General features: G+C 42.7%; 1 protein-coding gene across 2 annotated transcripts in view; it reads right to left on the reverse strand.

Moving 5' to 3' along the window:
- LOC128331673 (collagen alpha-6(VI) chain-like) overlaps nucleotides 1-26491 on the reverse strand; it is an 80566-nt gene that overhangs the window by 17559 nt on the left and 36516 nt on the right. For both annotated transcript variants that reach the window (XM_053265378.1, XM_053265379.1), the window contains exons 16-31: nucleotides 25482-25526; nucleotides 25344-25397; nucleotides 24117-24179; nucleotides 21946-22011; nucleotides 20560-20613; nucleotides 18884-18919; nucleotides 16631-16693; nucleotides 13852-13914; nucleotides 13244-13306; nucleotides 12235-12297; nucleotides 10059-10109; nucleotides 8365-8400; nucleotides 6589-6651; nucleotides 3268-3330; nucleotides 1561-1596; nucleotides 1418-1454 (exon numbers count right to left, since the gene is read on the reverse strand). In XM_053265378.1, the coding sequence (XP_053121353.1) occupies nucleotides 1418-1454; nucleotides 1561-1596; nucleotides 3268-3330; nucleotides 6589-6651; nucleotides 8365-8400; nucleotides 10059-10109; nucleotides 12235-12297; nucleotides 13244-13306; nucleotides 13852-13914; nucleotides 16631-16693; nucleotides 18884-18919; nucleotides 20560-20613; nucleotides 21946-22011; nucleotides 24117-24179; nucleotides 25344-25397; nucleotides 25482-25526 (856 nt within the window). The remainder of the gene's footprint in view (nucleotides 1-1417; nucleotides 1455-1560; nucleotides 1597-3267; nucleotides 3331-6588; nucleotides 6652-8364; nucleotides 8401-10058; nucleotides 10110-12234; nucleotides 12298-13243; nucleotides 13307-13851; nucleotides 13915-16630; nucleotides 16694-18883; nucleotides 18920-20559; nucleotides 20614-21945; nucleotides 22012-24116; nucleotides 24180-25343; nucleotides 25398-25481; nucleotides 25527-26491) is intronic.

The raw sequence follows: 26491 nt of genomic DNA on the forward strand, positions 1-26491 counted from the left end.
TGTATCTGTACTAACGGTGTTTTGACACCATTGTGTGTGCGATGACAGCAAGGTGCTGTTCACACATTAGAAGCCTTCTTCTAATTCTAATTAGAAGCTTTCTTCACCGGATTTTATCTTTACGTTTTAGTATTACCACGTTGCATGTGCATTCAATAAAAAAGCTGTATTTTCCTGTTTTAGGAGGGCTCTCCCGCTGTTGCTGCGGTTTAATGTGATGTAATGTGAAGGGTTCATTCAGCAATTTGACGTTTCAATATCTTAATCTCCTCCCAGCTTTTGAAATAACCCTTTTTTAAAAAATCCCTGGGTGCTCTTGTGCAAAGCTGCATCTGTGCAATTTCTTTTTTATTTGCTTTTCGCTCCTCTCCCTCCTCTGCTAATGTTAAACCGATTACGATTACATTTCTTTTTATATTTCTGTCATTATGTTTCTTTCTAAATTCTGTGCTGCTGCCATAAATATACGTCACCAGATGGTTAATAAGGATATTTTACTGTTTTAAATTTTTATTATCACTATGTTTTCAATTTTGTCAAAATTGTTTAACTAATTCTAATTTCATCCTGTTTTAATTATATAAAATCAATTTATTGTTATATAGCTGTAATCTTTCTCTTCTGTTTTGGCTTGTGGCTGTAACATTAAAGAACTTGAACTTGATGTTTCTTTCTGTTCTTCCTTTCCTCTTTCAGCCTCTGCCAGTGAGTTTTTAAATTAGTTTAAAAATCTAATCGTCAGCCATGGCAAAGAATCGGTAAGCTTGTGCAAGCTAGAAAAGACTGCTTGCCCTGTAAGTGGCTTTGTACAAAGCCACTAAGAAAAAAAAGGTGTTTTTTTTTAAAAAGCCTCAGCATGTCATCGTCCCCTGCCTCCTCTGCAACCCCATTGGCCCAAAGTGGGGCAGTAGGAGAGCACAGAGAGCAAGTCTTAGAAACAATATGAACAGTCCCTACTTGGAAAACACTTCGTTATGGGTGGCAATACTAACGGCCACAGCTGTATCACAAACTATGCAGCAAACCGCTTCCACCCTTTATTTATGTTTTGAATACGATCCTGCCAAGCCAAAGCAATTTATACCACCTCCAACCACTGTAGAGCTCACAGTCTAGAAACAACCCAGGAATACTGTTTTCTATCATGCCATGTGTGTGTGAACAACAAAGTTTCCCTCCACTTCTTAATCTCCAAAGGTTTCTGAAGATTACAGAGTAGAGAAGTATAGCAGGAATTATTATACAGCATGATCCAGGGCTGGAACTAGCACTGCTCCTGCCTTCTGAGCATCTAACTTAGAGCTGCTACTATGAGCGAAGTCTGTGACAGAAAGGGCCATGACACCTCCTTCCTTGACCCCTTTTCCTGTGGACACTTCTGGCCTTTCAGTGTCAAAACTCAAAATTAGATACTTACGGCTGTGTTCACGCACATACTCAAGTAGTTGACAAGACTGTAAAAAAAATTAAAAATAATAATAATAAAACGAGAGATATTACTTGTCAGTCAATGAAGTTGTCCATTTCTCATTGGGAAGTGTATAATCCAGAGATACATACCGAAAATGGGCCTGGACCCCTTGGTCCTTTTGCACCCTAGAAGAACAAGATTGGAATCAGATATCTGTAAACTTGAAATGAAGGTAGGGTTGCCATGTGGCCTCACAGGCCAGGATTTGCCCAGAATCTAGGTCTGACACCTGGTGCCATTTAGGCCATTCACTGATCCAGATTCCTTCCCAGCTCCCCTCCCCCTACTTTGGCAGATCCAGAGATACAAGGCAAACTGTGTGAGCCATATTCTGATCAAACTTTTCATGAAACACATGTTCTTTATTCTAGCCAGTTAACAGAGTCATATCTACATAAGGGAAGCAATGAAATCTTCCTTCTTCTTAGTAGTAATCTGATTATTATGGGATTTAATACAGAACCTCTTATTATAGACTGGAACAAGATTCTACTTATAGACTCTGCTTTCAGTTTCTGCTCAGTCCCGCCCACCCAGCAATAAACAGCCCGTTTGTTGATCTTCATGTAAAGTGAGCAGGAATGAGTACTTCACTTCCTAGGGTACCCCTATTATCCTGACCACCATGATCCCCAATTACAGTTTTTTGAGTATTCATACATAATTTCAAGATCTTCTTCATCCATGGTATCTTAACAAATTAGCCTTTGTTATCTAGATTACAGGCTCAGTGCCTAGGGCATTGCTAGTTTCTTAAAAGATCCAGACCTATAAAACTTGGATCAGGTCTACAGACTCCCCCCATTTTGATAGCAAATCCGTTTCATGTTCCTTAAATGAATCCAAAACTCCTTTCCCATTTTTGAAGTCATTAATCACCAGTACATCCTTGTTCTATTTGGTGTGTTCTGGACAGGGACATGGCTTGTGTCCTATTAGGATAGGGTCCTGGCCCACAGGAACTGCTTTATTTTCAAATTTTCCTCCCCTTTGCAATCACTTTTTGTGATGACTTTGCCACTCTATGAAATTTAGCAGCTGGGGTGGTGTGGGGTTACTATGCATTTGCATCTCACCAATCAACTTTTCTGTTCTGTTTGTTCTTTTGCAATTATTTTGCCACCATTTGCTCAATTATATCTACACCCCTGCCCATTACCCTCTCCACTGAGTCCTGTTTAGCATAGGACCAAAGGCACTTTGTGCCTGAGGAGCCAACCAGCCGCCAGCACTTCCATCATCACCAGATCACCTCCCTTCGTGGACAGGCAAGGAAGCTAGAATCTCCCAATCTCTTAACCTTGGTTAAGAGCTCAGGAATGCCCCATAGGCTTGCACACTCTCTTGAAATCCCTCCTTTCCCATTCTTTCCATTCTTCTTCTAGAATAAGCAAAATGACTGGCTGAAGACCTTTCAGTACTAACAGAATGACCAAATAGAAAAGGGTTGGGCTCCTTTAATGGTTATGTAGAAGCAGGACGTTCAGCTTTTCCTCACCTCTCCTTTGAAGTCCGCACCTGTTAACGTTCCATCCTACACAACTAGTAAAGTTACAAGAGCCCTGTACTCTTTTGTATCTGACCACCTTAAGCATCTACGATTCCTTGTGAGGGAGCTAATTGTTGCATGAAGGATCCCCAGCTTGGCCACAGATGAGAACGTGATTTCACAAACAGCTCAGACTAGTTCATATGCTTCTTGTATGGGATGGAAAGACAACCACATTAGAAATCTAATTAAAGAGAGTCTCTTCTGATGCAGAAAATATGAAACGTTAGCTCAAATTAAGACATACCGGACGTCCTGGCCGACCCCGGTCACCTGGAGTACCTGTTGAACCAATTGGTCCCGCACCACCCTGGAAAATTACACAGATAATTTGTTTCAGTTACAGCATAAAATAATGAATCTATATATCCCCTGAAAATACAGCCTCTTAGCAGCCAAAATGATGACCAGTCAACATGATGCAATAAGAAATATTCAGGAGAGAACACTGGTAAGAAAAGCGACTGAGAAAATACTGTTATAGATCACACACCGGCAAAACCATTTTCCTTCCTAATTGACTTTGTAGAAAAAGGAAGCCATTCAGATGGTTAACAAAATACTGGCTAGTCAGGAAATGTGGGTGGGTGCCCTGATGCCGGCATGCTGGTGCCAGGGGGATGGCCAACGCTGGGACATGCACGGTCACCCTGCCACATTTCCTGGCTAGCAAGTGTTTCATTAACTGCTTAGAAAGCTTCCTTTCTCTAGGAAGCTATCCAAGGGGCTAGTGAAACGCATGCTAGCCAGGAAATACAGGTGGGGTGATGGCCTGGTCATGCCCCCTGACATCAATGCATCAGCGTCAGTGGTATGGTGGTGAGTGTCAGGGATGTGGCTGGTGGCATCCTAGTGGCACCTCAGGTAGCGCAGGCACTCAAGCTGGCACTGTCTACCTGTAATGCTCTCCTGGGCTAGAGCAGGATAGCCATGAATATTAAGTTGCTTGGACATATGGTGACTGCAGTCCAGGCCAAGTTGACTTCAACCACAAGTGGGAGGTACTAAGCAGTAGCTGCACACAATGGCATTTCCTTTTGTACATCCCTGTGGTGTTTCCTGTAACAGCAATCTCAGCTCAATAGAGTGTAGACATATTGAGGCAGCCTCAATGAGGCTATCCATATGAGCAGCCCTACCCTGGGCTTGCACAGCCCTACTGGGGTAGGGCTGCTCATGTGAAGCACTGGGATCAGGGCCGATCCTGGTGCTGCCTTGCCAGGTAGCCTGGGCTTCTCCCCCACCCCCAGGCTATTACCCAGATAGAAGGGCACAAGTGCACCCTTTTACTGGGGATCCCAGTTGTACCGGGGGGGATCCCCCAATACACCTGGCTCCTGATGTGGTGCACTGTGGGATTTCTGGTGGCTGGGCTGCATTTCCCCGGCCTCCAGAACTCCATGCCGCTCAGACCAGAAATGATCTTGTGCACGGCAGCAGATTGCAGCACAGCACAAGACTACAGAAGATTGTGTTGGGGAAGGTAGGTATACTCCTGCCTTCCCCCCAGCCCTCTCTAGCCACCACGGATTTCGGTTATTATCTGTTGTTATTATTATGTTGTTGTTGTTATTAACGGCCTTATTATCTGTTTTGCATTTGGGTCAATGGAAATATCTCTAAGAAACTGGAGAGAGATTCCTATAGCTGGCTGTTGATTTTATGTCTTCATATCAGTTGAAATCATCTGGGGGAAGATTGTAATGAAATATTTCAGAACAGTGATGGACCAAAGCAGGGAGTTTACAGTGGTGGCCCCAGGCTTATGGAATATGCATCTCTTCCTGATCTTCTAATTTTTAGAAAGCAGTGTATGAAGTTTCTTCTTCAAAAGGCTTTAAAACAATACTAGCTTAATCTGCACAGAGCATCTATGCGCTAGTACTTGATTGCTCCCCTCACTCCCTGCTACAGCCCCCCTCACCTCAGAGATCTCTCCACCCTCACCTGAGCTGCACTCCTGCTCCTCCTCCTCTATCTGGACAGGCTGCTTCAATCCCCATCACCCTTCTTGGTCATGGCTGCAGCATTGATGGTGCCTATTGGCCAGGCTGCAGCCCCTTATCCCCAGAGACCTCCCCACCCTCTCCTGCTCCTCCCCACAGGAGCAGCAGCAGCGGTTGACCGGGCCCTTCCTCGCTGTCACAACAACCCTCATTCCCCTCAGGCCACTGACAGGCCCAGGCCCATCCCTTGCCTGCCTGCTTGCCTCCCTCCACCAATTGCCTCGGTAGCCCAAACAGCAGCAGTGTTTGACTGGGCCCTTCCTTGCTGCCAGTAGGCACTGCCATGGCCGCTTGTTCTCCTCAGGCCGCTGACAGGCTCGCACCCATCCCTTGCCCTTCCTTCTTTCTCTCTTCTCCTCGGTTCTTTTTCCTCTCTTTCTCTCTCTCTTTCCCTTCCTGAGTTAACAGGCCTTGTTAATCTTGTTTCCTCATCTAATTCACACAATGACAGCCTCCTTCTCCTGAAGGGGCTCTTTCCTCCCTCATGACCCCCCTCTTTTCACAGATCCCTGCTCCTTTTATAGATAGATAGATTCCTCTCCTCTACAATCAAGAACATCTTGCAACCAGTAACAGTTGCATTCCAACTGACCTTAACCATCACAGGCTCCTCCTCCCTATCTGCATATAGAACCCCCACTGCCCAATCACCATGGTGCTTCTGTTCTCACAGGCTCCTCCTCGCTATCTACATATGGAATCTCCACTGCCCAATCACCACGATACTTCCACTCGCAAAATCTCATGAGAGCTGCCATGCATGGGATTAGCCACAGGTATGCCTTAGAGAATTATATATATGGATATAAAAAACCCCACAGTTTGACCACAGTATCTACATTCCTCATTCAATTATTATATAACTGCAGCTGACTGTTAATTGCTTTATATATTTTATGTTATGATCTTTAGATGTGTGTAAGCTGTCTTGAGCAATAAAATAATAATAATAGTAATAGTAGTAAAGCCATGCTGGCATCCTCCTGGACTTAGTGGTACCTTTCCTCCTTTGGGGTATACAATCTAACTGGGCTTTTAGTATTGTGGCTTTAAGTAAATTCCATGCATTCTGGAGTGAAGTGACTCTCCTGATTTCCCCCCTCAGCTTTCTTTTCACCATACTCCGAACCCCTGGTGGCGCAGTGGTAAACTGCCGCCCTGTAACCAGAAGGTTACAAGTTCAATCCTGACCAGGGGCTCAAGGTTGACTCAGCCTTCCATCCTTCCGAGGTCGGTAAAATGAGTACCCAGAATGTGGGGGGCAATATGCTAAATCATTGTAAACCGCTTAGAGAGCTTCGGCTATAGAGCGGTATATAAATGTAAGTGCTATTGCTATTGCTAATAATAAATAAAATCTGTTGGTACTAGAAACCTAAGTGACAAGGAGCCATGCCAATCTAATCTTGGGAATCCCATGTGCAGAGAATGCAAAATTGAAATATAAGTATAATTCAGGTACCAAAGAAAATGAAAAACAAATAACACACTGTAGAAATAGTAGCTCATAACGAAACCAACAACACCCAAACAGCCCCCAAACAAATTGCTGTGCACCATACCGTTATTCCTCTATTCCCTTTTGGTCCAGGTTCACCCAGAATACCAGGATTGCCAGGTATACCCTGTTGAATTGAATATAAAGCAAAGAAATAAAAGTCACCTGAAAAGTAAAATATCTGCTCATTCAGCCTTCCATACTAGCCAGTTCTGTGATGATGCATGACAGCCAGCTGCACAAGAATATTGTTCAAAATGAAAGTTTGCAACCATAGATTAATTAAGATGGCACCTACTAGAAGAAGGGCACACCCACTGCCATCCACTGCTTGGCAGAGAATAGCGTCACATACTGCCATTTGGACTTCTACTGCCATTGTCTTTGAATACCTGACATCCTTCTTTTAATCTTATTACTGTCAATATATCTCCCTGAACACTTACCCACTCAGCATAACACCAGATGCATTTTTGTCTATGTAGATGTATATGCATGTTTGCAAATTTGTGTTTTAAAGCCTAGAACTTGCAACTAAAATCATCTGGAGAGAAATCCCGGTGCAAAATCTTAGATCTGAGGTGGGACAAAACAGGCCCATAACTTGCAGCTCCATTGACTGACTATGATTTGCCCTCACCAATTAATAGTAGCCCCACCTAATGGCACAGCGGGGAAGTAACTTGCCTAGAGAGCAAGAGGTTGCTGGTTCAAATCCCTGCTGGTATGTTTCCCAGACTATGGGAAACACCTATATCAGGCAATATAGGAAAATGCTGAAAGGCATCATTTCATACTGCATGGGAGATGGCAATGGTAAACCCTTCCTGTATTCTACCAAAGAAAACCATAGGCTCTGTGGTCGCCAGGAGCTGATACCGACTCAACTGCACAACTTAAACCTTAAATCTTCCCATTTATCAGCTAAAGCATAACTGATTTAGCAGCCCTGCTATAAAATAGATGCACTTGCACCCTTTCTTGATGTGTGTCATTTATTCTGCTTGTATATTCTGCTGGTTTGCAGAAGCTAGACTTTCAGGGCATTGGCAGGATCAGTAAAAGGGAACCAAGTAGGGAATGCTGGGTAACCTTGCCTTTTCTATTTGAGCTGTGTAAGAGCAAAGAATCAGATGGCCAGCTTTAGGAGATCCTGATGACCTCCACCTACCAGACCTTACACAAGGTCATCTATTTGAGACTTCAGCATATGCTAGGTACAATTTTTAAAAAGTTTTTACATACAGCAAGAAAATTGTTTTAAAGCCTCAAATCAGCATTTTCAGGATGTTGAACAAACAGCCAGATTATTTCTTAAAACTGGAGTTATTTTAGATAGTCACTATCTGTATATTAACAATCTAGTCCAGGTGGTTTAGCAAATGTAATTCAAACTTTCAGTCAACTTACATCACAGTACAGTGCAGTACAAGCAAATGAGATTGCTTTTGAGTCTCCATAATAAATAGTACTAGACTTCCAAGCATTATATGCTTGCAATTTGCAATAGACAAATGTGATTTCCAACCATTCCCTACTGGAGCAAAATGGCAGAAGTGTTTAAAAGTCACGTGGAAAGCAATGAGATAGAAAAAGACTAGAATCATACGCAGCTTATATTTCTGTTGTTAAACACAGCATTAGCCACAATTCCCTATGAATGCAGAGACTGGCATTATTTGATCACTGGTCTCTGTGATGAAAAGCTCATATGCTGCATGTGAGGTTTAAGAGCAGCACACAAACAGTCCAATTTATTACCAGAAAAGCTAACAGGGACTGCACAGAGGCTGTATCCCCTAGATGGGATGTGGCCCTCCGAATATTCGTACATGGATACCTGAATTCCAAAGTCTCCAAGGAAACCATCTTGTCCCTATAAGTGAGCAACATGTTATAATTACCATCACAAATACTTAATTGATATTTCAGCTCTTTTGCTAATTTCTAACAGGAAAAGTTTACTTTAGGGGAAACAAAGACAGATATAAAACTGGGCATACCTGCAATTTTTCAGTTATAATATGCTCCCATGTACTGTACACAGTACAGTACTAACTTTTAAAAGAAAATGCAGGAAAGTCATGGTTTCATTTGTTGTTTGCACCAACAAATGGACTTGTTTCTCTTCATCCTTTATTTGCCCCTGAGTTGCCTGGAGTAGCAGAGTCTCTGCTAGTTAGTACAAATTCTGTAATTTGCCTTGGCAGGAAGAGGGAAACAGGAAGCAGTTTTCTTGCTGGCCGGGGTAGGAACTGCTGCTTGCACATATTGTACAGTACATGGTACATTGAAATGGGGAGGCAGATCACTGATTGAAATGATTGTCAAATCATTCTGAGCTGATTTGAGCCCATTGATTCAGGGAGAGGAGAGGGTGGGAGTGGAAGAAGTAGATACCTGAGTTCGGCTGAAAAGAAATCCAGTGAAAAACAAGATACCAAGCATGGCTGAGGAGCAAAGAAAGAAGCATCTCTATGAAGCAGGCATTACTTGTAAAAATGTCCCCTTTCCCCCTAAAATGTATATATCTCAATATATTACACACAACGTAGACTGAGGCTGTTATTAAAGTGGGGAAGCATATTATAATCAGAAAATTCACGGTTATATAAAATAAACATTAAACACAATAGGTTCACCACCACTCTTAGCTAAAATGTTAAAAAGCAACAGAAGGTGAAGTACAGTTTTTATAGTGATACAGTAATACAGCCTAAGCAAGCCTTATTTGTTTATTTACAACAGTTCAAGGCAGCCTTTCAGCAAAGATATCCACAAGGCAGTTCACGTGCAATAAAAACGGTTGACAAATACTATGATGCTCAGCGGCCCTCAGCATTTTGTTTGATGCCGGAACAGTCTGCTTTGCATAGTGATGGACTGTCCTTCACTGGAAGCTTTCAAATAGTGGCTGTATGGCCACCTGCAGTGGCGTCATGGGGGTGGGGGCAGGGGCACAGGCCCCAAATGTTTTGGGAGGTGCCCCAGATCTCTCTCACTGCACTTCTTGCCTCACTTCACCTCCCCTCGCCTCGCCAGACAAATGTCCCTGGTCCTCTTGGTGGGGGGGGGGGCAGCTGAGTGAAATTATTTTTTGTTCTCCCTCTTGTGCCTCTCTGAAGAAGCAGGGGCAGGGGGGTCTACTCTTTGTCCCAGAACCCCTTCCAACCTTGCTACACCCCGGCATGCAATTCCCTTACTTGCATTGAAAGGTCTCCTTTAGATATCAGTCATTCACTAAACATCTGCGATTTACATGTCCATTTGCAAACCAATGGAACTCAGATTTCCACCCTTTGAGATCAGAGTGAGGGAGCCTTATCAAAATAGGATTTTTGTACAAGGAATTATAGCACAAGGTGGCAGTCCTGGGCACAGTTATGCACCCCGTAGGTCTTGTTGATTTGGGGTCTATACATTCATACAGTTGCAGACAGATATGCATCTCTTGTAACTAACAGAACAATTTCTATATCGCATTCGCATAAATGCAAGTCAAATGTTCGGTTATAATCCTTTGTATCGAATTACCTTTGATCCTTTAGGTCCCGGTATGGCGGGACCAGGAAGTCCGTCTTCCCCCTTTAAGAAACAAGCAACTTCATTTTATCATTTTGAACCCACTGCATTTCAGTGGTCATTCATTTTAGTTTGGTTTATAGTACTTTGGTTTTGAACATATGGAGCGGCCTTATTATGAACAAGACCATTGGCCTATCTAACATAGTATTTTTTGCTCTGATTGGTGGCAGACAGCTCTCCAGAGCTTTTGACAGAAATCTTTCCTAGCACGGCCTGGAGATGCCAAGGACTGACCCTGGGACCTTTTGCGTGCAAAGCAGATGCTTTAGCACAGAGCTAAGGCCACACCCCACTCAGTTATACATTATGTGGAGTTGCTCATTATGTAGAGTTCCTCCTCATCAAATAAACCTTGCAATTTGCTTCTACCTAGGGATGGGAACATTAAGCTTTTGAGCCAAAACAACCCTTTTCTACTTCTACAACATTCTTGTGACCTGTATTAATTTGGCCCCAGACTCATGTCCACAGTATCAGTGAAGGCTATAATTAGGTGTAGCCATAAGTATAAAAACTGCTGGCTGTCATCTATAGCATAGCTCAGGAAATTTGTTTCCACCTGCATTTATGACACTACAGCTGCTTATGTGTGCAGGGGAAGCTTTATGTATAAGCGAGCCCTGAGTGGAGAGAAATGGTGGCAGAAGGGCTCCAAAGAAGAGTTCTTGTGGGTAGAAAAGTCCAACCTCTTGGGAAAGCAATGAAAGAGGGTGAACAGGACTATTGGATGGCCGTTTGGTAAGTAGAAACAACAGGCATTTGTAGAAGGGGCTGTGGTCCACAAAAGAGATTCACACCGGAAGGAGAAGGAGAAGGGACAAACGAGAGTGATGTTCAGAACCCATGTAGGGATGCAAGGAGGTCCATTCCAACTGAAAATTTAGGCCAGAATCAAGGGCAGAAGCATTTTCAGAATGAATTCAGGAACTTCAGGAACCACTGTTTTCTGCTAGGTTTCAGGCTTGTTTTAGAAATAAATGGGATGTGGGCCAAGCAAGGCACAGGGATAATAGCCTTGCCTCCACTGCATGTGCTGGAGATTTCAAAGATCCATTTTTTTCACAATTGGATCTCACCTCCTATGTTCCAAGGCCTCTAGCATGCCAAGGGGGGAGCAATATTGCTGTACCATTAGCCCAGTGGAGTCCTAAAGCCGTATGAGATAATGAGCCCTTCCTCATGAGCAGTGAAAAAGGGCGAGAGGGTTAGCGGAGAGAAAGCGCTAAAGAAAGCGCTAGAGAAAGCGCTAAAAGCGCCTAAAACTTCACAGACTGGCAACAGCTTCTCCAAGGTTGCAGGCAGGAATCTCTCTCAGCCCTATCTTGGAGAAGCCAGGGAGGGAACTTGAAACCTTCTGCTCTTCCCAGAGTGAACACACGCAGGCAAAACCAGGCTGGCCTTCCTTAGCCCCATTTTGCCTGTGAATGTGAATAGTTTCAATGCCTAGCACGGCTTCAAGAGCTCCCTGGACCAAAACCTTTTATGTTCCAAGGCTTTGGCATGCTGAGAGGGCAGTGATTTCTTCAGGCTTCAGGACTTGCCTATAGTGGCTTGCCTATAGTGGCAATAGCTGCAGATTCCATTTACAACCTATTCCAGAGTTTTAATGGAGCAGCATGCATTCATGCCTCTCTCTGTCAAAACTTGTTGGAGGGGAACTCGTGGTTCCTATAGAGGTTATCAATGCATTTTTGTAACCTCTGATGATAACGAGTCCATAGTGTAGTATTGCATGCATTCTGTGACTCTATGCAAGTGCAAAAAAGGGGCTGAATTTAGAACTGGCCACAGAATGCAGCACACGGAGACTCGTTTTAGGGGGAAAAGTGAATTTCTAGTTCCAGATGACCATAAAGATAGGAGTCAAAGCATGTGGTGAGTTCCTGGTAAATTATCAGAACCTAGATGGCAGGGAGGTAGTCTGAAAAGAATTTATATTACTTTTCGGACAGGGCTGCAGAGGAAGCCACAGAATTCACTTTTTCAGGTATAGATTCTTTGTAAACTCAGAATACATAGAGCCCTGTGAAAAAGGGCCAGTTCACATCATCCATTGAGCCCATAGAAATGGCTGCTTTCGGTCAGCACATTGCAAGCAAGAGTTAAATGAGCACAAATAACAAACCATCCTTCCTCGGGGACCACGAGAGCCTCTTTCTCCTTTCTGTCCAGGATCTCCAGATTCTCCCTGTTCAATGAAACAAGTATGATTTTAGATGTGATTAAAAAAAAAATGAATGCACCATCATGGAAAATTCCCACTTGACACTGTTTGCAAATACAGATACATGTCCTACAAACATGCAGTTAATGAAAGGGTGTTGTGGACATCTTTCAGGACATCTGGCCTGGATTTCACTCTGGCCTGTAGTTAAAGTGTTTTAGGCCTTTTCAACCTGAGAGTAAATTCACTGGTTGTTTGTTTGTTTGTTTGTTTGTTTACTATTAACAAATAATTGTTTTTGAATTAACTTTAAATTAAGCAGAAATTGGCATGAGCGGAAGAAGCCCAAATATTACTATATAGTCTGTCCTGTTCATGGTTGCATGGTTTACACTCTTTTTATGAGCATAAATTAGGGTTGCCCCATGTTTATGGAGAACTCCTCTCTGGCTAAGATGCAGACTAGCACTGTGTGAGTGTAGCAGTGTTGAGTTACAGACTACTGCTATGCTATTGTGTGAGTGGGGGAAGGATAAATTTTCACCTATCTCCGTTTGCCTCTGAAGTCTACTATGTGCCATGAAAATATGTCCCTGGGGTTTGCAAAACCTACAGGGACATATTTTCATGACACACAGTGGGCCTCAATAGGAAGAGGAGATTGGGGGAAATTGCCCCTTTTCCCAGTCACGTGACAGCTAAGTAGTCTTCTTGACCTCATTCCTGCTGCACCCATGCAGTACTGGCCTGGATGTCAGCCTCTGCATTCTATATCTCCATAAAAGGAAATAATAAATAGGTGCTGTTTTCCCAGTGGTAGGAAAAGCAGCACCTGTTTGATTGCCCCCCTCCCCAAATAAAGAGATGATGATCCTAATCTGAGTAGTAAGATGTTCTCTTCATTTACCAGCCTTGGTCACATTTCTACTTTGTGGGGGGGAAAGGTATGGACAGAAGGTTGGGAGCATACTTTATTTCTACTTGTTCCAGGTTTCCCTATATTTCCTTTAGGGCCTCTGACTCCCAGGTTTCCCTGAAAACAAAATGAACATAAAAATGATTGAATATTAAGAACAGCAGCACAAAAGAGACCTCTTCTAATAACCCAACAATTTATTCTTACAATTCACTGAAAAAGCTCAGTGAATAAACTTAGGTTGTGAAAGAAAAATCAAGCACAAATTTGCTGAGGATCATCTCTAGTTTCTATTCCATATAAATCTAGGGCTGCTCAGACTCATGAGGGAACCATACAGGCCCAATCACTGACACCGTTTTCTGCTAACATGGAAACTGTTCCCCTAGTTTTCTCAAATACATTTCTCATCCTGGACCTGAGGCCTTTTGAACTAGCCTGTTAAAGAGGCAATACGCAATAATAATGAACACTTCGATTTTGACAAACATAAACCAAACACTCCCCTTATTTTCTGAAATGTGAGGAAATATAGGAGAGCTTTTCAATAGTGCTCATTATTTTCTGTGCTATACCTCTCTTCAGCCTCTGTGGCATTCCCTCTTCTTCATTAAGACAATGCATATCTGAGATCTAAGCGAAAGCTTTATGAATTAATTTACCTGAGGACCTTTATTTCCTGAATTTCCTTTCTGTCCTTTCACACCAGCAATTCCCAGTGTTCCCTAAAAGTACATTAAATCAAACAAATCAAGTTAATTCACTCAAATATATACTTGAAAGCAGTACACAATAACAAAAAAGTTTCATATAACTGTTTATTTTCATTGCTAAAACCTTCATTTATGTGAATGTTCATTCATGTTTATATTGGTTCATTTAAATTTCAGTCATATTATTGCCATAAAATTCATTCATCCATTCATTCATCTGTCATTTCCATTGGTTTCAATGGGGCAACCAGGGCAGTTCTCCTGCCTTCAACTTCACTGTTTTCTAGCCAGTCAGTATGGATTTTTAAGATACCCTCCAAGGAATCCAAGCTGCCACATTTCAGACAGACAGGACAAAGGGCACCTGTTTTGGAGCCCATTAAAAAGATCTAAACTGGGATAGGTAACTTGTGGCTATCCAGATGTTGCTGAACTATAACTCCCATCACCCCCAGCAAATATTTGTTACTGCTGGCGATGATGGAAGTTGTAATTCAGCAACATCTGGAGAGTCACACATTGTTTACTCCTGGTCTATATACTTCTCATTGATTTCAGTGGAAGAATTGGCAGTATTTCTGCTTCTATTTTTCAGCTAATCAGCATGAAATTTGCAGGCATTCTAACACTCCTCCATGGAAACAGACTTGCCCATTTTCAGACAAAGGGACATCTCAGAGGCCATTGAAATAGCATAGGAACATAGCCTAACTGCTATCTAAATTAACTGTAAGTAGAAATGGCAACTATAGGCATGCCAGAGGAGCAGGCAGGAAGCCAAACTTGGAGAGATTCACAGCCAGACAGATACTTCTCTCACTTCTCTTACTGAACAAAGACTTTATGAATTACAACAAAATGTTCTGGCTGCAGATGAAGCAATCCCCAAACAAACTCGGAGAAAAACTGCTGGAATTAAATTCCTAAACAGAACTCAAAATAGTGGTTTTTTTGCAAAAAAGCAGTGAAAGCATACATCACACATCATCAACCTTTCTACCTCCCTCCTGACAGAGCAACAACAGCAAGATGAAAAAACAAGTGTCATCTGGGTGGTTTATATTCCTGCACATCCTTCCCCTTGTACAGTCTATGGTCTGTGATTTTTGTGTTTCAAGAAGCCCTATCAGATTCTTGGACACGGTGGAGAAAAATGTATCAGAGTTTCCAACTGGAAAGTTTATGTTGTCAAAGTTCTGCCTTCTCTAAGTCCCTCCCACCCACCCAGCTGTGGCTGGTTACAGGAAACAAAATTGAAAGGAACAAATGGGACCTGAAAGGAACTGAATGGACCACTGCTCAGTTCAGGACTTGTTTGCTTCTATTGTGTTCAGCTTGGTACAAATATCAAAAATGAACAAAAAATTTGAACAAATCAAATTTTCCAGTTTGTCTGCGTGGAATCTTACACCCCTACCGCAAAGCCTGGGCTACTTCACGTTACTAATCAAAAACATATTTAATGTACCCATTTGGAAAAAGGCAACAGTCCAGAGGGATGTCTCCGGGTTAGCCTTTCAGAAGCTGTTTCCACAGCCTCCACCCCACCCACCCCATCCCTCACTACTCTTTGCATGCCCCTGGTGCAAAAAGCAAATATGGTGATTTAATGTGAGAGCTTTTTAAAGGGCAGAACTTCAGGAAAAAGCACATGCATGTGCGTCGTGTTTTTATGCTTGTTTATATGTTTTTAGCTTGATGTTTTTATTGCTTGATGTTTTTACTGCTTTTATTGTATGTTTTAATTTCTGTAAACCGCCTTGGGGTTTTCTTTTAACGAAAGGCGGTATAGAAATGTAAAAATAATAATAATAAAAATAAATAAAGTATAGTGCTTTGAAGTGCTGGAAGTGTTTATCATGTATTATCTTGTTCAAATCCTTACAATAACTCTAAGTTAAGGGAGTATTATTATCCCAATATTGCACATGAGGGGCTGAGACTGTGAGGGAGTGACATGTTCTGTACACACTTGTTTTGCTGTGGCCAATTACTGTGTCAATTCTGTGCAATGAAGTTCTCCATATGATTTTAAAATGCACAGTTATATACATTTGCTTGTATATAATACAAGCAAAATCTTTGCCAGGTGAGGGAACAATTGTCTACACAGAGCTGTCATTTTTATAACAAAGAAAGAAGGTAATGTGTGAGCTGGTACTTTACTTATGTTGCTCACAGCAACTTTTGAGATATTGAATGCATATTTTTGAGCAAAGCAGATTGTAGAAGTTACTACAGACAATATATGGGAGCTGCTGGTTCACATGTGGGAACAGGCCTAAAGCATACTTCATTTTTAAAAACCAGTTCATGTTAACAGAGGAGGAGAGCTGTAGCAAACATGAATTGTTCCATTTGCTGAGAAGGGTCTGCCCTGGATTGCATTTGAATGGGAGACTACATGTGAGCACTGTAAGAAATTCCCCTTTTGGGGCTGCTCAGGGAAGAGCATCTACATGCTTGGGTTCCAAGTTCTCTCCCTGGCATCTCCAAGATAGGGCTGAGAGAGACTCCTGCCTACAACCTTGGAGAAGCTGCTGCCAGTCTGTGTAGATTAGACAATACTGAGCTAGATGGACCAATGGCTTGACTCAGTATATGGCAGCTTCCTATGTTCCTATGCAATAATCCAGAAAACATCTCTGAATTTCAGTTCTTTGATTCTTCTGTGACACACACACACACACACACACACACACACACACACACACACACAAATATCCACCTGTGGGCCCCGAAATCCTTCTTTTCCTTGTAAACCTTCTGGACCAGGTATTCCCATCACCCCCTGCATGAAGACATATTTCTTATAGGTAATGATTTTCTATTGCTTTACAATACTTAACTACAATGATTTTTTTTTTAAAAAAAATTGTCCAGAATTGTACAATTTAGATCAAATATCACTGAACACGATCCATGCCTGTGTAAGATTCCAACAGGACCCCGATGAGTACTGCCCCTCACCCCCACACAGTAGCACAGGCACAGACATCATGATGGGATATGGTGCGGAGTGGGAGGTTTGTTTGTGTTTGCCTCCCATAGCCCGATCTAGTTGGTCCTCTCTGCCTGGTGAAAGCTGCTTTTGCTTGGAATCTAGCTCATCACCCAGACATATCTTGGTCCATATCGGCCGTGGCTTGCATGCCCCAGCCTTGCTTCTAATGAAGCACAAGGTGTTGAGAACTCTTTGTTTGGATGGGGATCCAGGTGGGTGGGGTTTGGATAAACGTGGCTTTAGCTTGCCCAGGTCTCCATTCACTGTTGGAGAGGCAGCCTCCTCCCCACTATCTCTGACCATAGTGTGGGTTTTAGCTGGTCACTCTTTGGCAGGGGGGGCAGTATGAATTTTTGGGCCTTTGGCGAATTGGCCAGTGATTGAGGTCCTTGCCTACCTCACACTATGCGCTATAGTTAGTTAGGTTCCTTCCTCGGACACAACTGCAGATGTGACCACTGCTCCCCACAGTGGGGAGCAGTGTTCCCTCTAATAGGGATTCCCAGATGTTGTTTACAACAACTCCCATAATCCTCAAGCAAAAGCCATTGCAGCTGAAGTTCTTGGCAAGTCCCTATATCAGGGTTGCACAACTTCAGTCCTCCAGTTGTTTTTGGATTACGACTCCCATCACCCCAGCTACAGTGATGATGGGAGTTGTAGGCCAACATCTGCAAGAGGGCTGCAGTTGTGCAGTCCTGCCCGAAATGCTTTACAGCTTGGGAAATGCTCACTGGGGGGCTTTCTCTAGGCTACAAGGCCACTGCCAACCTTAAACGCTGCATGGCTTGGGGGTGGGGGTGACGTCTCCTGCAGATGCCTTGACCACTTGGTCGGCTAAAAGGAGCAGCATTTTGCCAAAGGGCCACGATGCTCTTCTGAGTCAGGGTGTCCCCTGACCCCCATGCAATGTAGGCAAAGACTCACAGCTGTGGTTGCACGTCACTGGGTCACTCGTTTCTCCACTGTGGGGGTATGGAGAGCCAATCCCTTCATTCTTGTTTAATTGGCTGCTAATCAGTGAAGTTGTGGCCCTTTCCTCCTGCTATGCCTTGTATCTTCATTGGTCTGGGTGCAACAGAAGTAACTTTCAAGGCATGGAGAGAGGACTGGATGAAGATTTGCAAGGTGTGAACAGACTTCCCATTTCCCTTAATGTTCCACCATGCTTCCTATGGCCATGCCATTGTGCATATGTAGGAGGGGTGGGAAATAGGGCTTTGTTGAACTCTGTTGGAATTCTCCACATATCGGTAATGCAACTGGAGGACTAGTAGATCATGCCATAATAACAACAATGATCATCATCACCATCATCAAGTCCTCCCAACCATATTTTTAATTTGTATTTGAATTGGACATTTTTCAGTAATTATATTAATCAGAAGAATATTTAAATAAAGCATATTTATCAGCATGAGCAGGATATATTTATCACAAAATGGTAAGAAATATTTAAAATTCTTGAAACTCCCTCTTTTGCTCAAGCTTCTTCTGAACCCCTTTTTTTCTGCTTCTGCCAGAAGACAGGCCAGCCACCACCACCCATTCTGCAGAGGCCTCTGTTCACCCAGATTTCCCTGAGTTGCAGATGGTGACTCACCCTCTATAAACTTTGAGCCAAAATTGTACTGGTGTGTAGGGATGTGAACAAACCGGTTCGGAGGCCCTTTTACATTGGACTGGAAGTGGCTGAAAGTGCTCAGTACGCGTGCACATGTTGCTGCTGCCCCGCAGGAAGGTTTTTAAACACAACACTGGTGGGGGAAATGTGGTGGGGAGGGGAAGTGCACCCTCCCCAGTCCTTAAAGCTAGCCCCCCATTTCAAACCGGCAGGCGCCGGTTCTGTGCACACTACTACTGTTGTGTTTCCCATTAACTTTCTGCCACCAGAATGGTCATATTGACCAAAGAGTCAGGTCAATAGAATATGACATAATAGATCATTGTAAACTGGTGGGAATATAAAAAACATACAGATGCGCCTGGTCGTCCTCTTCGTCCTTCACTTCCCTGTGATAAAAGAAATATTCGTCACCTATAGGTGCTTGTTATGCTTCATGCTGTAAATAACACTCACGATGCTTTTATTGGTTTCCAGCAATTGACAGATCTGTCACCGCCGTTTCCTATGCATTTCACTTTCTATACACTGCAGAACTGTGGGCAATTTATGCAGTTATAGTAACAGGTTGCAAAAAGCCCCATGTATTTATACAGCAGTGCCTAACTGAGAAGAAGTCAATATTTACTGGAGTGTTATTTTATTGCTTTAGAGTTCTGTGCACAATCCTTTGTGTCATCCCACGTAACCGTGGGTTGTGGGTGGCCAGAAATGACTGTGGAGGACACTTCTGGGTGTTATTTTGTTTCTCAGAGCCTCAAAATGGCCCTGTTTAAGGAAAAAATAAAAATCTGATATTTTCAGCTGATTTCCAGCCAGTTTGGGGGCATTCTAGGGCACAGCACGACTCGTGGGGAGCAGCAAAGCATGCTAAGGAGCCCCCATCCCCCTCACCCCCCTGAAATTTGGCCAGTTTTTGCCAATTTTTAGCCATTTTTGAGCTGACTGGGAACCTAACCCCCACTATCCCATAGCCCCCAGTGCCCCAATATTCGCGGTTTCAGTACCCACAGCTGCAGCCAGGAATGGAACTCCCACATATATCAAGGTCTGCCTGTATATTTAATTTCTTGAACTTTCCTAAAAGGTGTAATATATGCAGAATGATTTTGCTCCGACAACGAAGGGCCTCACCTACTATTAGAATATAAAACAACAGAAAAGGCAAATATTTCTACCCAGTAGTATAGGATATCATAACATGAAACTTCGGAGAAATTCAAATTTGCTTTTGCTTTTCCCACACTGCATAGGAGCATCATTTTGCTGTGTGAAAGGGAAAGTAAATAGAAAAAGTAATAGATCTGTTTTGCATGCAGAAGGTTCCAGATCCAATCCCTGGCCTCTTCAGGCAGGGCTGGAAAAGACTGCTTCCTAAAACATTTGACAGCTGCTACCAGTCAGTGTAGATGACACTGGGTTGGTTGGACCAATGGTCTGACTCAGTATAAGGCAGATTCCTATTATCTGTGTTTCTAAAATCTGGCCTTCCTACTCTAGAGTAGCACAAACAGATGTACATGCTTGGGAAAGGATCTTGGCAAAACTGCCTAAAAACCAAATGCCCTGGGCAAGGCTCCATCCTCTTCACTCCGTCTTCCTCAATTACTGCTGTACCAAAAAAAACCCTGTATGTCTGCATTGTTTAATCCTGACCTCTGAGGATTTCTCTCTCCAAGGATTGGAACAGTTGAGGAAGAAAAAGAGGACTTGTCCAAAACAAACTTATGAGCAAACATCTCAAAAGCAGTTAAACATGCAGAAACAAACTTATCTTCCTAGGGTTTCCCCATTTACTAACAGATGTTGCCAATACAAACAGACAACTTGGAATAAAGAGTTTCTTTCCAACCAGATGGCTTTGGGATGTAATATTTTACAACTGGTCAATTAGAAAACAATCTCTTTTCTGCAATTAGACAGAAGTTATGGATTCTGAAGTCCCTGTCTTGCTTGTCATTCTCCCAATATATTTTAATAAGAATAGCCAGCTTTCTTACTTGTTTCTCTTATTTGTATTATTTCTTACTTTATTTCCTTGGGAGCTTGCCAGGCCTGTAGAACCTTTTAGTCCTGGTTCTCCCTGTGAATGAAACATTTAATTTCATGTTGTAATTCAATAATTATTACAGTTCTTAAGCTTTCACTGTTTCACACTGCCCAATTCTCTCAGAACCAATATAGATAATCATATAAGCCACTTTGGGGAAATAATAACAACAATATTGTCTGGCATGGCCAGCTGTCCTTACCTCTGAGAACGGAGTGGTGAGAGGACCTAAGGTGACAGGGATGGGTGGCAGCCAGAAGAGACGGAGGAAAGACTGCCAACAGGCAGGGACTGAGCTCCGGTGGAGGAGGAGCAGAGCCCTGATAAGACTGAAGGGGAGGCATGCAAGGCTAACATCAGCAGCATGCCTCCTGAAAGGAGGAGATCTGAGCAGGAGAAAGGAGAAGGGGGAGAGGCTGTGGCAACAGCTGAAAGGGGTAATCAATTACAGGTAATAAAGAGGGGCGTTGGCCCTGTAACTGGGGGTGGGCAGTGCATAGCCTGTGAGGAGGCATATAAGGAAACAGCCAGGGATGAGAAGGAGGCTGGTGGAGAGTGCCAGGGGCCCCCCAGCAAGGGGCAGACACAAGGAACAAGCAGCCTGGGAGAGAGGAGGCAAAGGGTGATGCTCAACCCCCTCCCCGTCCCTGCTCTGAGGCCGGTACTGATAAGCCTAGCCAGGCTGGGTAGTGGCAGCAGGGACGTGTAGCCGGACAAGTATAAACAAACTTTATTTGATATCCGCCCGAAAACAAACTGTTTTCTGGATGGCTCACAACACAACATTAAAAACATCCAATAAAAACACAACAAACAAATTACACTTTAAAAAATGTGTGTGCACATGTGTGAAAAATAGTATGAGTAAAAAACAGGAACAGAGAACAACTATCACACATCAGGATTCAGTACTGGGACATTTTCAGCTATATGATCAAAGCTCCAACCACAGGAAGCAAATGAATCGAGTGACAAGTGTTCTCACTTGATAATGCCTCCTCAACTGATTATATTAAGTGGCATATTTTAGCTTTGTTTGCCGCTTTCCTATCCTATCTCCCGAAAAGCACCTGTCCAAGGTGACGGGGAAAGAGAAGCATTTTTGTTGATGATTGTACAAATCTTTAGGGAATTATGTTACATGAATGTCATGAATCAAGAAATTACTGACACCATTGTCATCAGATGTATTTACCAGATATATTGCAAATTAAATCATGAAAATTCACATTTAAATCTGTGCAATTTATCTGCTATGCTTTCAATGTTGTTCATATGCCATCAGTTCCTTTATTATAATGATTGTACTTCTAATCATTGGAGTGGGGAAAGGCCTTAAACAAAGTCATAATTAGCAATAGTTACCTTGAAGCCTTTTGCCCCGTTGGGGCCAGGTTCTCCTCGTATCTGATTGTCCTCTCCAGGACTACCCTAATTTTTTAAATGGGGAAAGTAAGATAAGATTGTTTTAATTAAAAACAATGTCAAGTCTCATTCAAACAATTTAATAATATGCTGGATAAGTAAAAGGTGTAGTTCATCACATGCTAACTATTTGAGATATCTGTAGAAAGGAAACAGGATCAATGCAGTAGAAGTTTATTAAAGAGTAGATTCCAATGCATTTTGAATGAAAACTCTTCTTCAGGGGAAGTGGTTTACAAAGCAGAATACTCAACTCGTAAGAGCTTAGCAGGAGCTATTCCTTAAACACACTTCTACTGCACTGTTCCTGATTCCTTCCTTCCCATTTATTGGTGTGGTGCTTTTCCCTCCTGTGCACTTTTGAAATATTTGTACCCATGTGGTTGTTTGGGGGTTTTTTTGGCCTCATGCAGAGGTGGCTGGGGGTGGGACAGAAAATGAGCTGTGGGTACAACCCCCAACATGGCAAATACCAGCCTGTGTGCCTTGGGTAAATGCCATAGTGGGGTGAGAAAGAAGAAAACGAGGCAGCTGGGGCAGCGATGAGAAGAATAAGAAGGAGCTGCACCTTGTGGTTCATTTTTCACCACCACCCCACTCCATTCATACTAGCCACCATTGGCCTCGTGTATATGTCACGACAAACCATGGTTTGTTGTTAAGGACAAGTAGAGCCTAAGAGAACCAAGAGTCAGGCTTGCATGTCCCCCCGCCACTCTCCTCATGGATTGAGGGGAGATGATTGAAAGCTTCTGCTATCACTTTTGAACAAACTCACGGTTCCCCATTACCTCCAAGCTCACATAACTGTGGTTTGGTCTGACTGTGGTTAGGTGACAAACTATCATCCAAAACCAGCAGCATGCTGCTTGTTTATCTATGTAAGAAAATAAAAGAAGAGGTTGTTCCTTTTCATAATTCCACTAATATCTTAGCAGGGCCAATAGAAATATTTTGTGGCACATTCAGAATTTTGAGTACCATATACTCTCATTGGGTACCATATACTCTTATTGGGTCTCATTGGCTGGCTATTTTTTGTTGATTTGGCCTTCCCCTGTTGCATGTGGCAAGTTTACAATGGCAACGTATATTCTGAAGAGCTACCTATAGACTTGTGAAGTGGCCACCCAAGATGGTGGCCACTTTTAATATATCTCCTATAGTAGGAGATATATTAACCGCCCATTGAGATCATCTGGAGAGGTCCATCTGCAGTTGCTGCCAGCTCGGCTGGTGGCCACACGGGGATGGGCCTTCCCGGTTGCTGCCCCAAGATTGTGGAATGTGCTCCCTACTGAAATATGATCCTCCCCATCTCTGGCAATTTTTAAAAAGCATTTGAAAACCTACCTTTACCCAAGCTTTTTTGGCTTTTTAAATTTTTAGGTTTTAATCTGTTTTGACTTTTAAAATTGTTTAAATTGTTTTTAAGTTTTATGTATGTTTTAACTTGTTGTGTATGTTATTGTTAATCGTCCAGAGACAAAAGTTTGGGGTGGTGTACAAATTTGACAAATAAATAAATAAATAAATAGTACACCATGGTCTCAATGCAGCAGCAGATATGCATCTTAACTAAGGGGTTTCCCCATGTGGAACTCTGGAAGTTAAAAGAAGATCCTTCTTGGTGAAGCTCTAGCATTGGCCCAAAGAACCTGCAGACCAATCTGCTACTGCTATGCTCTACTCTCTCCACCACTTGCTCTGGTTTACAGCGGGAAGTCTCTAGATCCACCTCCATACCTCATCAGGTAGTGAGAAGTGAGCAAACTAGAGCAGAATCATGATGGCACTGGAGTGGTGGAAATATGGGACAGATCAGGTGGCAGTAGCAGTGCCCTTAAGGTGACTACCAGATCCCAGTCAAGGAAAGGATCTGCTAATCTTACTCCTCCTTGTGTCTTTTAAAAATGATGGCCCACTGGTGAAGAGGACATATTGATGTGAGACTTTTTTAGAGCATTCTAAATTAGATTAGAAGCAATATCCATGTTCTTAAGGCATAAGAGATATACATCAGGTGGAATAGATGTACATCAGGAGGTACAGAAATATCATACACATACACACACACATGGCATAGTAAAGATATCCCAGATAAAACTTACAGGATTTCCTTGAAGGCCTTTCTGACCAGGGTCACCAGGAAGTCCTCTTGTTCCCGTGCTGCCCTGAAGACATAAAATACCCATGTGAGACTCTAAAAATCACCCAAAGGGCCCCCTCAATTCTTAGATTTCATGGTTATTTGGGTTCCTGGTTATTTTGACAGCCAAAGATTGGGGACTTGGTTTGCTTATCCATGCTTGTGTAAGCTTGAGATTGACTGCCATAATGCACTATGTAGGAATGCCCTTGGAAATGACTCAGAAGTCGTCGCCAGTGCAGAATTTTTTTTGATTTGCCTTCTAATGAATATGGGAAAATGAGAACATATTAGAAATGCAGGTCAGCTTGACATGGGTAATGAGTAAAGGTATCAATATCATGTAAAAATAGTATTATAGAAGGAGCCCATTCTCACAAACAGCCCTACTTGGGCTAGCCCTGTCCTACCCAGGTAGGGCTGGCCATGTGAAGCCATGGGATCACTCCCATTCCCACTGCTCCTCCCCCGAGTAGCCCTGATTTTAAATCCAGGCTTCAAGTGAGGTAGAAGGACAAGTGTCTGCCTCCATCTCACTCGCTGGCTGTCTGGAGTGTCGCACAGCTGGCATCTGCTCCCATGGTGCTGGCAGCCATCTTTACTGGGGAGAAGGCATGGCCAGGAAGCACAGAGCTCAGCACAGTGAAAAATTGGAATAAGTTCAGAAGAGGACAACAAAGATGGCGAGAAATATGGGAATTGAGTCCTAAGAAGAATGGTTGAAGGAGCGGATAGGTTTAGCCTGGAGAAGAAAAAACTAAGGGGAGATATGATAGCCATCTTCAGATATCTGAAGGGCTGTCACACAGAAGAGGGAGTAGACTTGTTCTCTGTGGCTCCTAAGGGCAGGACTAGAACCAATTATTTATAGTTAAGGAAACAGATTTGGGAGGTACAGCTGTAAGAACCGTTCAACAGTGGAACTTTCTGCCTCATGTAGTGATGGGCTTCCTTCACTAGATGTTTTCAGAGGCTCAATGGCCATCTGTCAAGGATATTATAATAGTTTTCTGCTCTGAATAGGGACTAGGAGATCTTCAAGGTCCCTTCCTACTCTAAAACTCTGTGAATACTAGCCAATACCGCTAAGCCATTCCTGTCTTCTGAGCATTTATGTAATACATTTCTCTTTCATATGCTGCCTTTGCAGTTCCACTTAGTTCAAACCTGAAGCAAAGTAAAATCATACTTGCTGGCCTGGGTCCCCCTTTTCTCCTTTAAGTCCTGGCAGTCCATGTGACCCCTTGAAGAAGATTAAAAAGAAAAGTTATTTTAAATATTTAAGTGAGGAAGAAGGGAGAAACCGAGAAGCTGCAAAATGACTTACCTCTTCTCCATTAATTCCACTAACTCCATCAATCCCATTCTCTCCCTGAGAGAACAAAATCAGGAAATATGAGTTCCATTGTTAAACAGTACAATAATTCTGCATAAACAGTCCAACAAAAGTAAAGTCTGTGGCAACTCAAGCTTACCATACTTACTAAAGATGAAGTAAGGATATTCAGTAACAATGCAAATTATGTTTTAGGGTTCTCCCTCCACCTTGGCTCAGTATCTCCCTCATAACCTATTTAGAGATGTTTTTGGTTGTCTTCATCTCATCTTCGGTGTCTTCATCTTACCATCACAAGTCCTTTCATCTTACCATCATAAACACCTATTTTCACTGCCTTAGAGCTTAGACCAAAACAATGACATTTGAAATATACACCTAAGAAAACTGTTTACATCATTCCACCATCTGTGTAATAATTATATTAGCTTAAAATTGGTTAAGTAACCAAGAAACTAAATATGTGCTGGAGTGCTGGACTAGGACCGGGGAGACCCGAGTTCAAATCCCCATTCATCTATGATACTAGCTGGGTGACTCTGGGCCAGTCACTTCTCTCAGCCTAGCCTACTTCACAGGGTTGTTGTGAAAGAGAAACTTAAGTATGTAGCACACTGCTCTGGGCTCCTTGGAGGAAGAGCGGGATATAAATGTAATAATAATAATAATTATAATTATTATTATGGTCAATATTTGCACAATATAAGTGGAAAATCAGACATCACCAAGACCTGGCAATGGCTTAAGAATGGCAACTTGAAGAAAGAAACTGAGGGTTTAATACTGGCTGCACAAGAACAGGCACTAAGAACAAATGCAATAAGAGCAAAAGTCGAAAAATCCACCACAAACAGCAAGTGCCGCCTTTGTAAAGAAGCAGATGAAACAGTGGACCACCTAATCAGCTGTTGTAAAAAGATCACACGGACTGACTACAAACAAAGGCATAACAAGGTAGCAGGGATGATACACTGGAGCATCTGCAAAAAATACAAGCTACC

Source organism: Hemicordylus capensis, chromosome 6 (assembly GCF_027244095.1).
Source record: "Hemicordylus capensis ecotype Gifberg chromosome 6, rHemCap1.1.pri, whole genome shotgun sequence".
In the NCBI taxonomy this organism is placed as follows: domain Eukaryota; kingdom Metazoa; phylum Chordata; class Lepidosauria; order Squamata; family Cordylidae; genus Hemicordylus; species Hemicordylus capensis.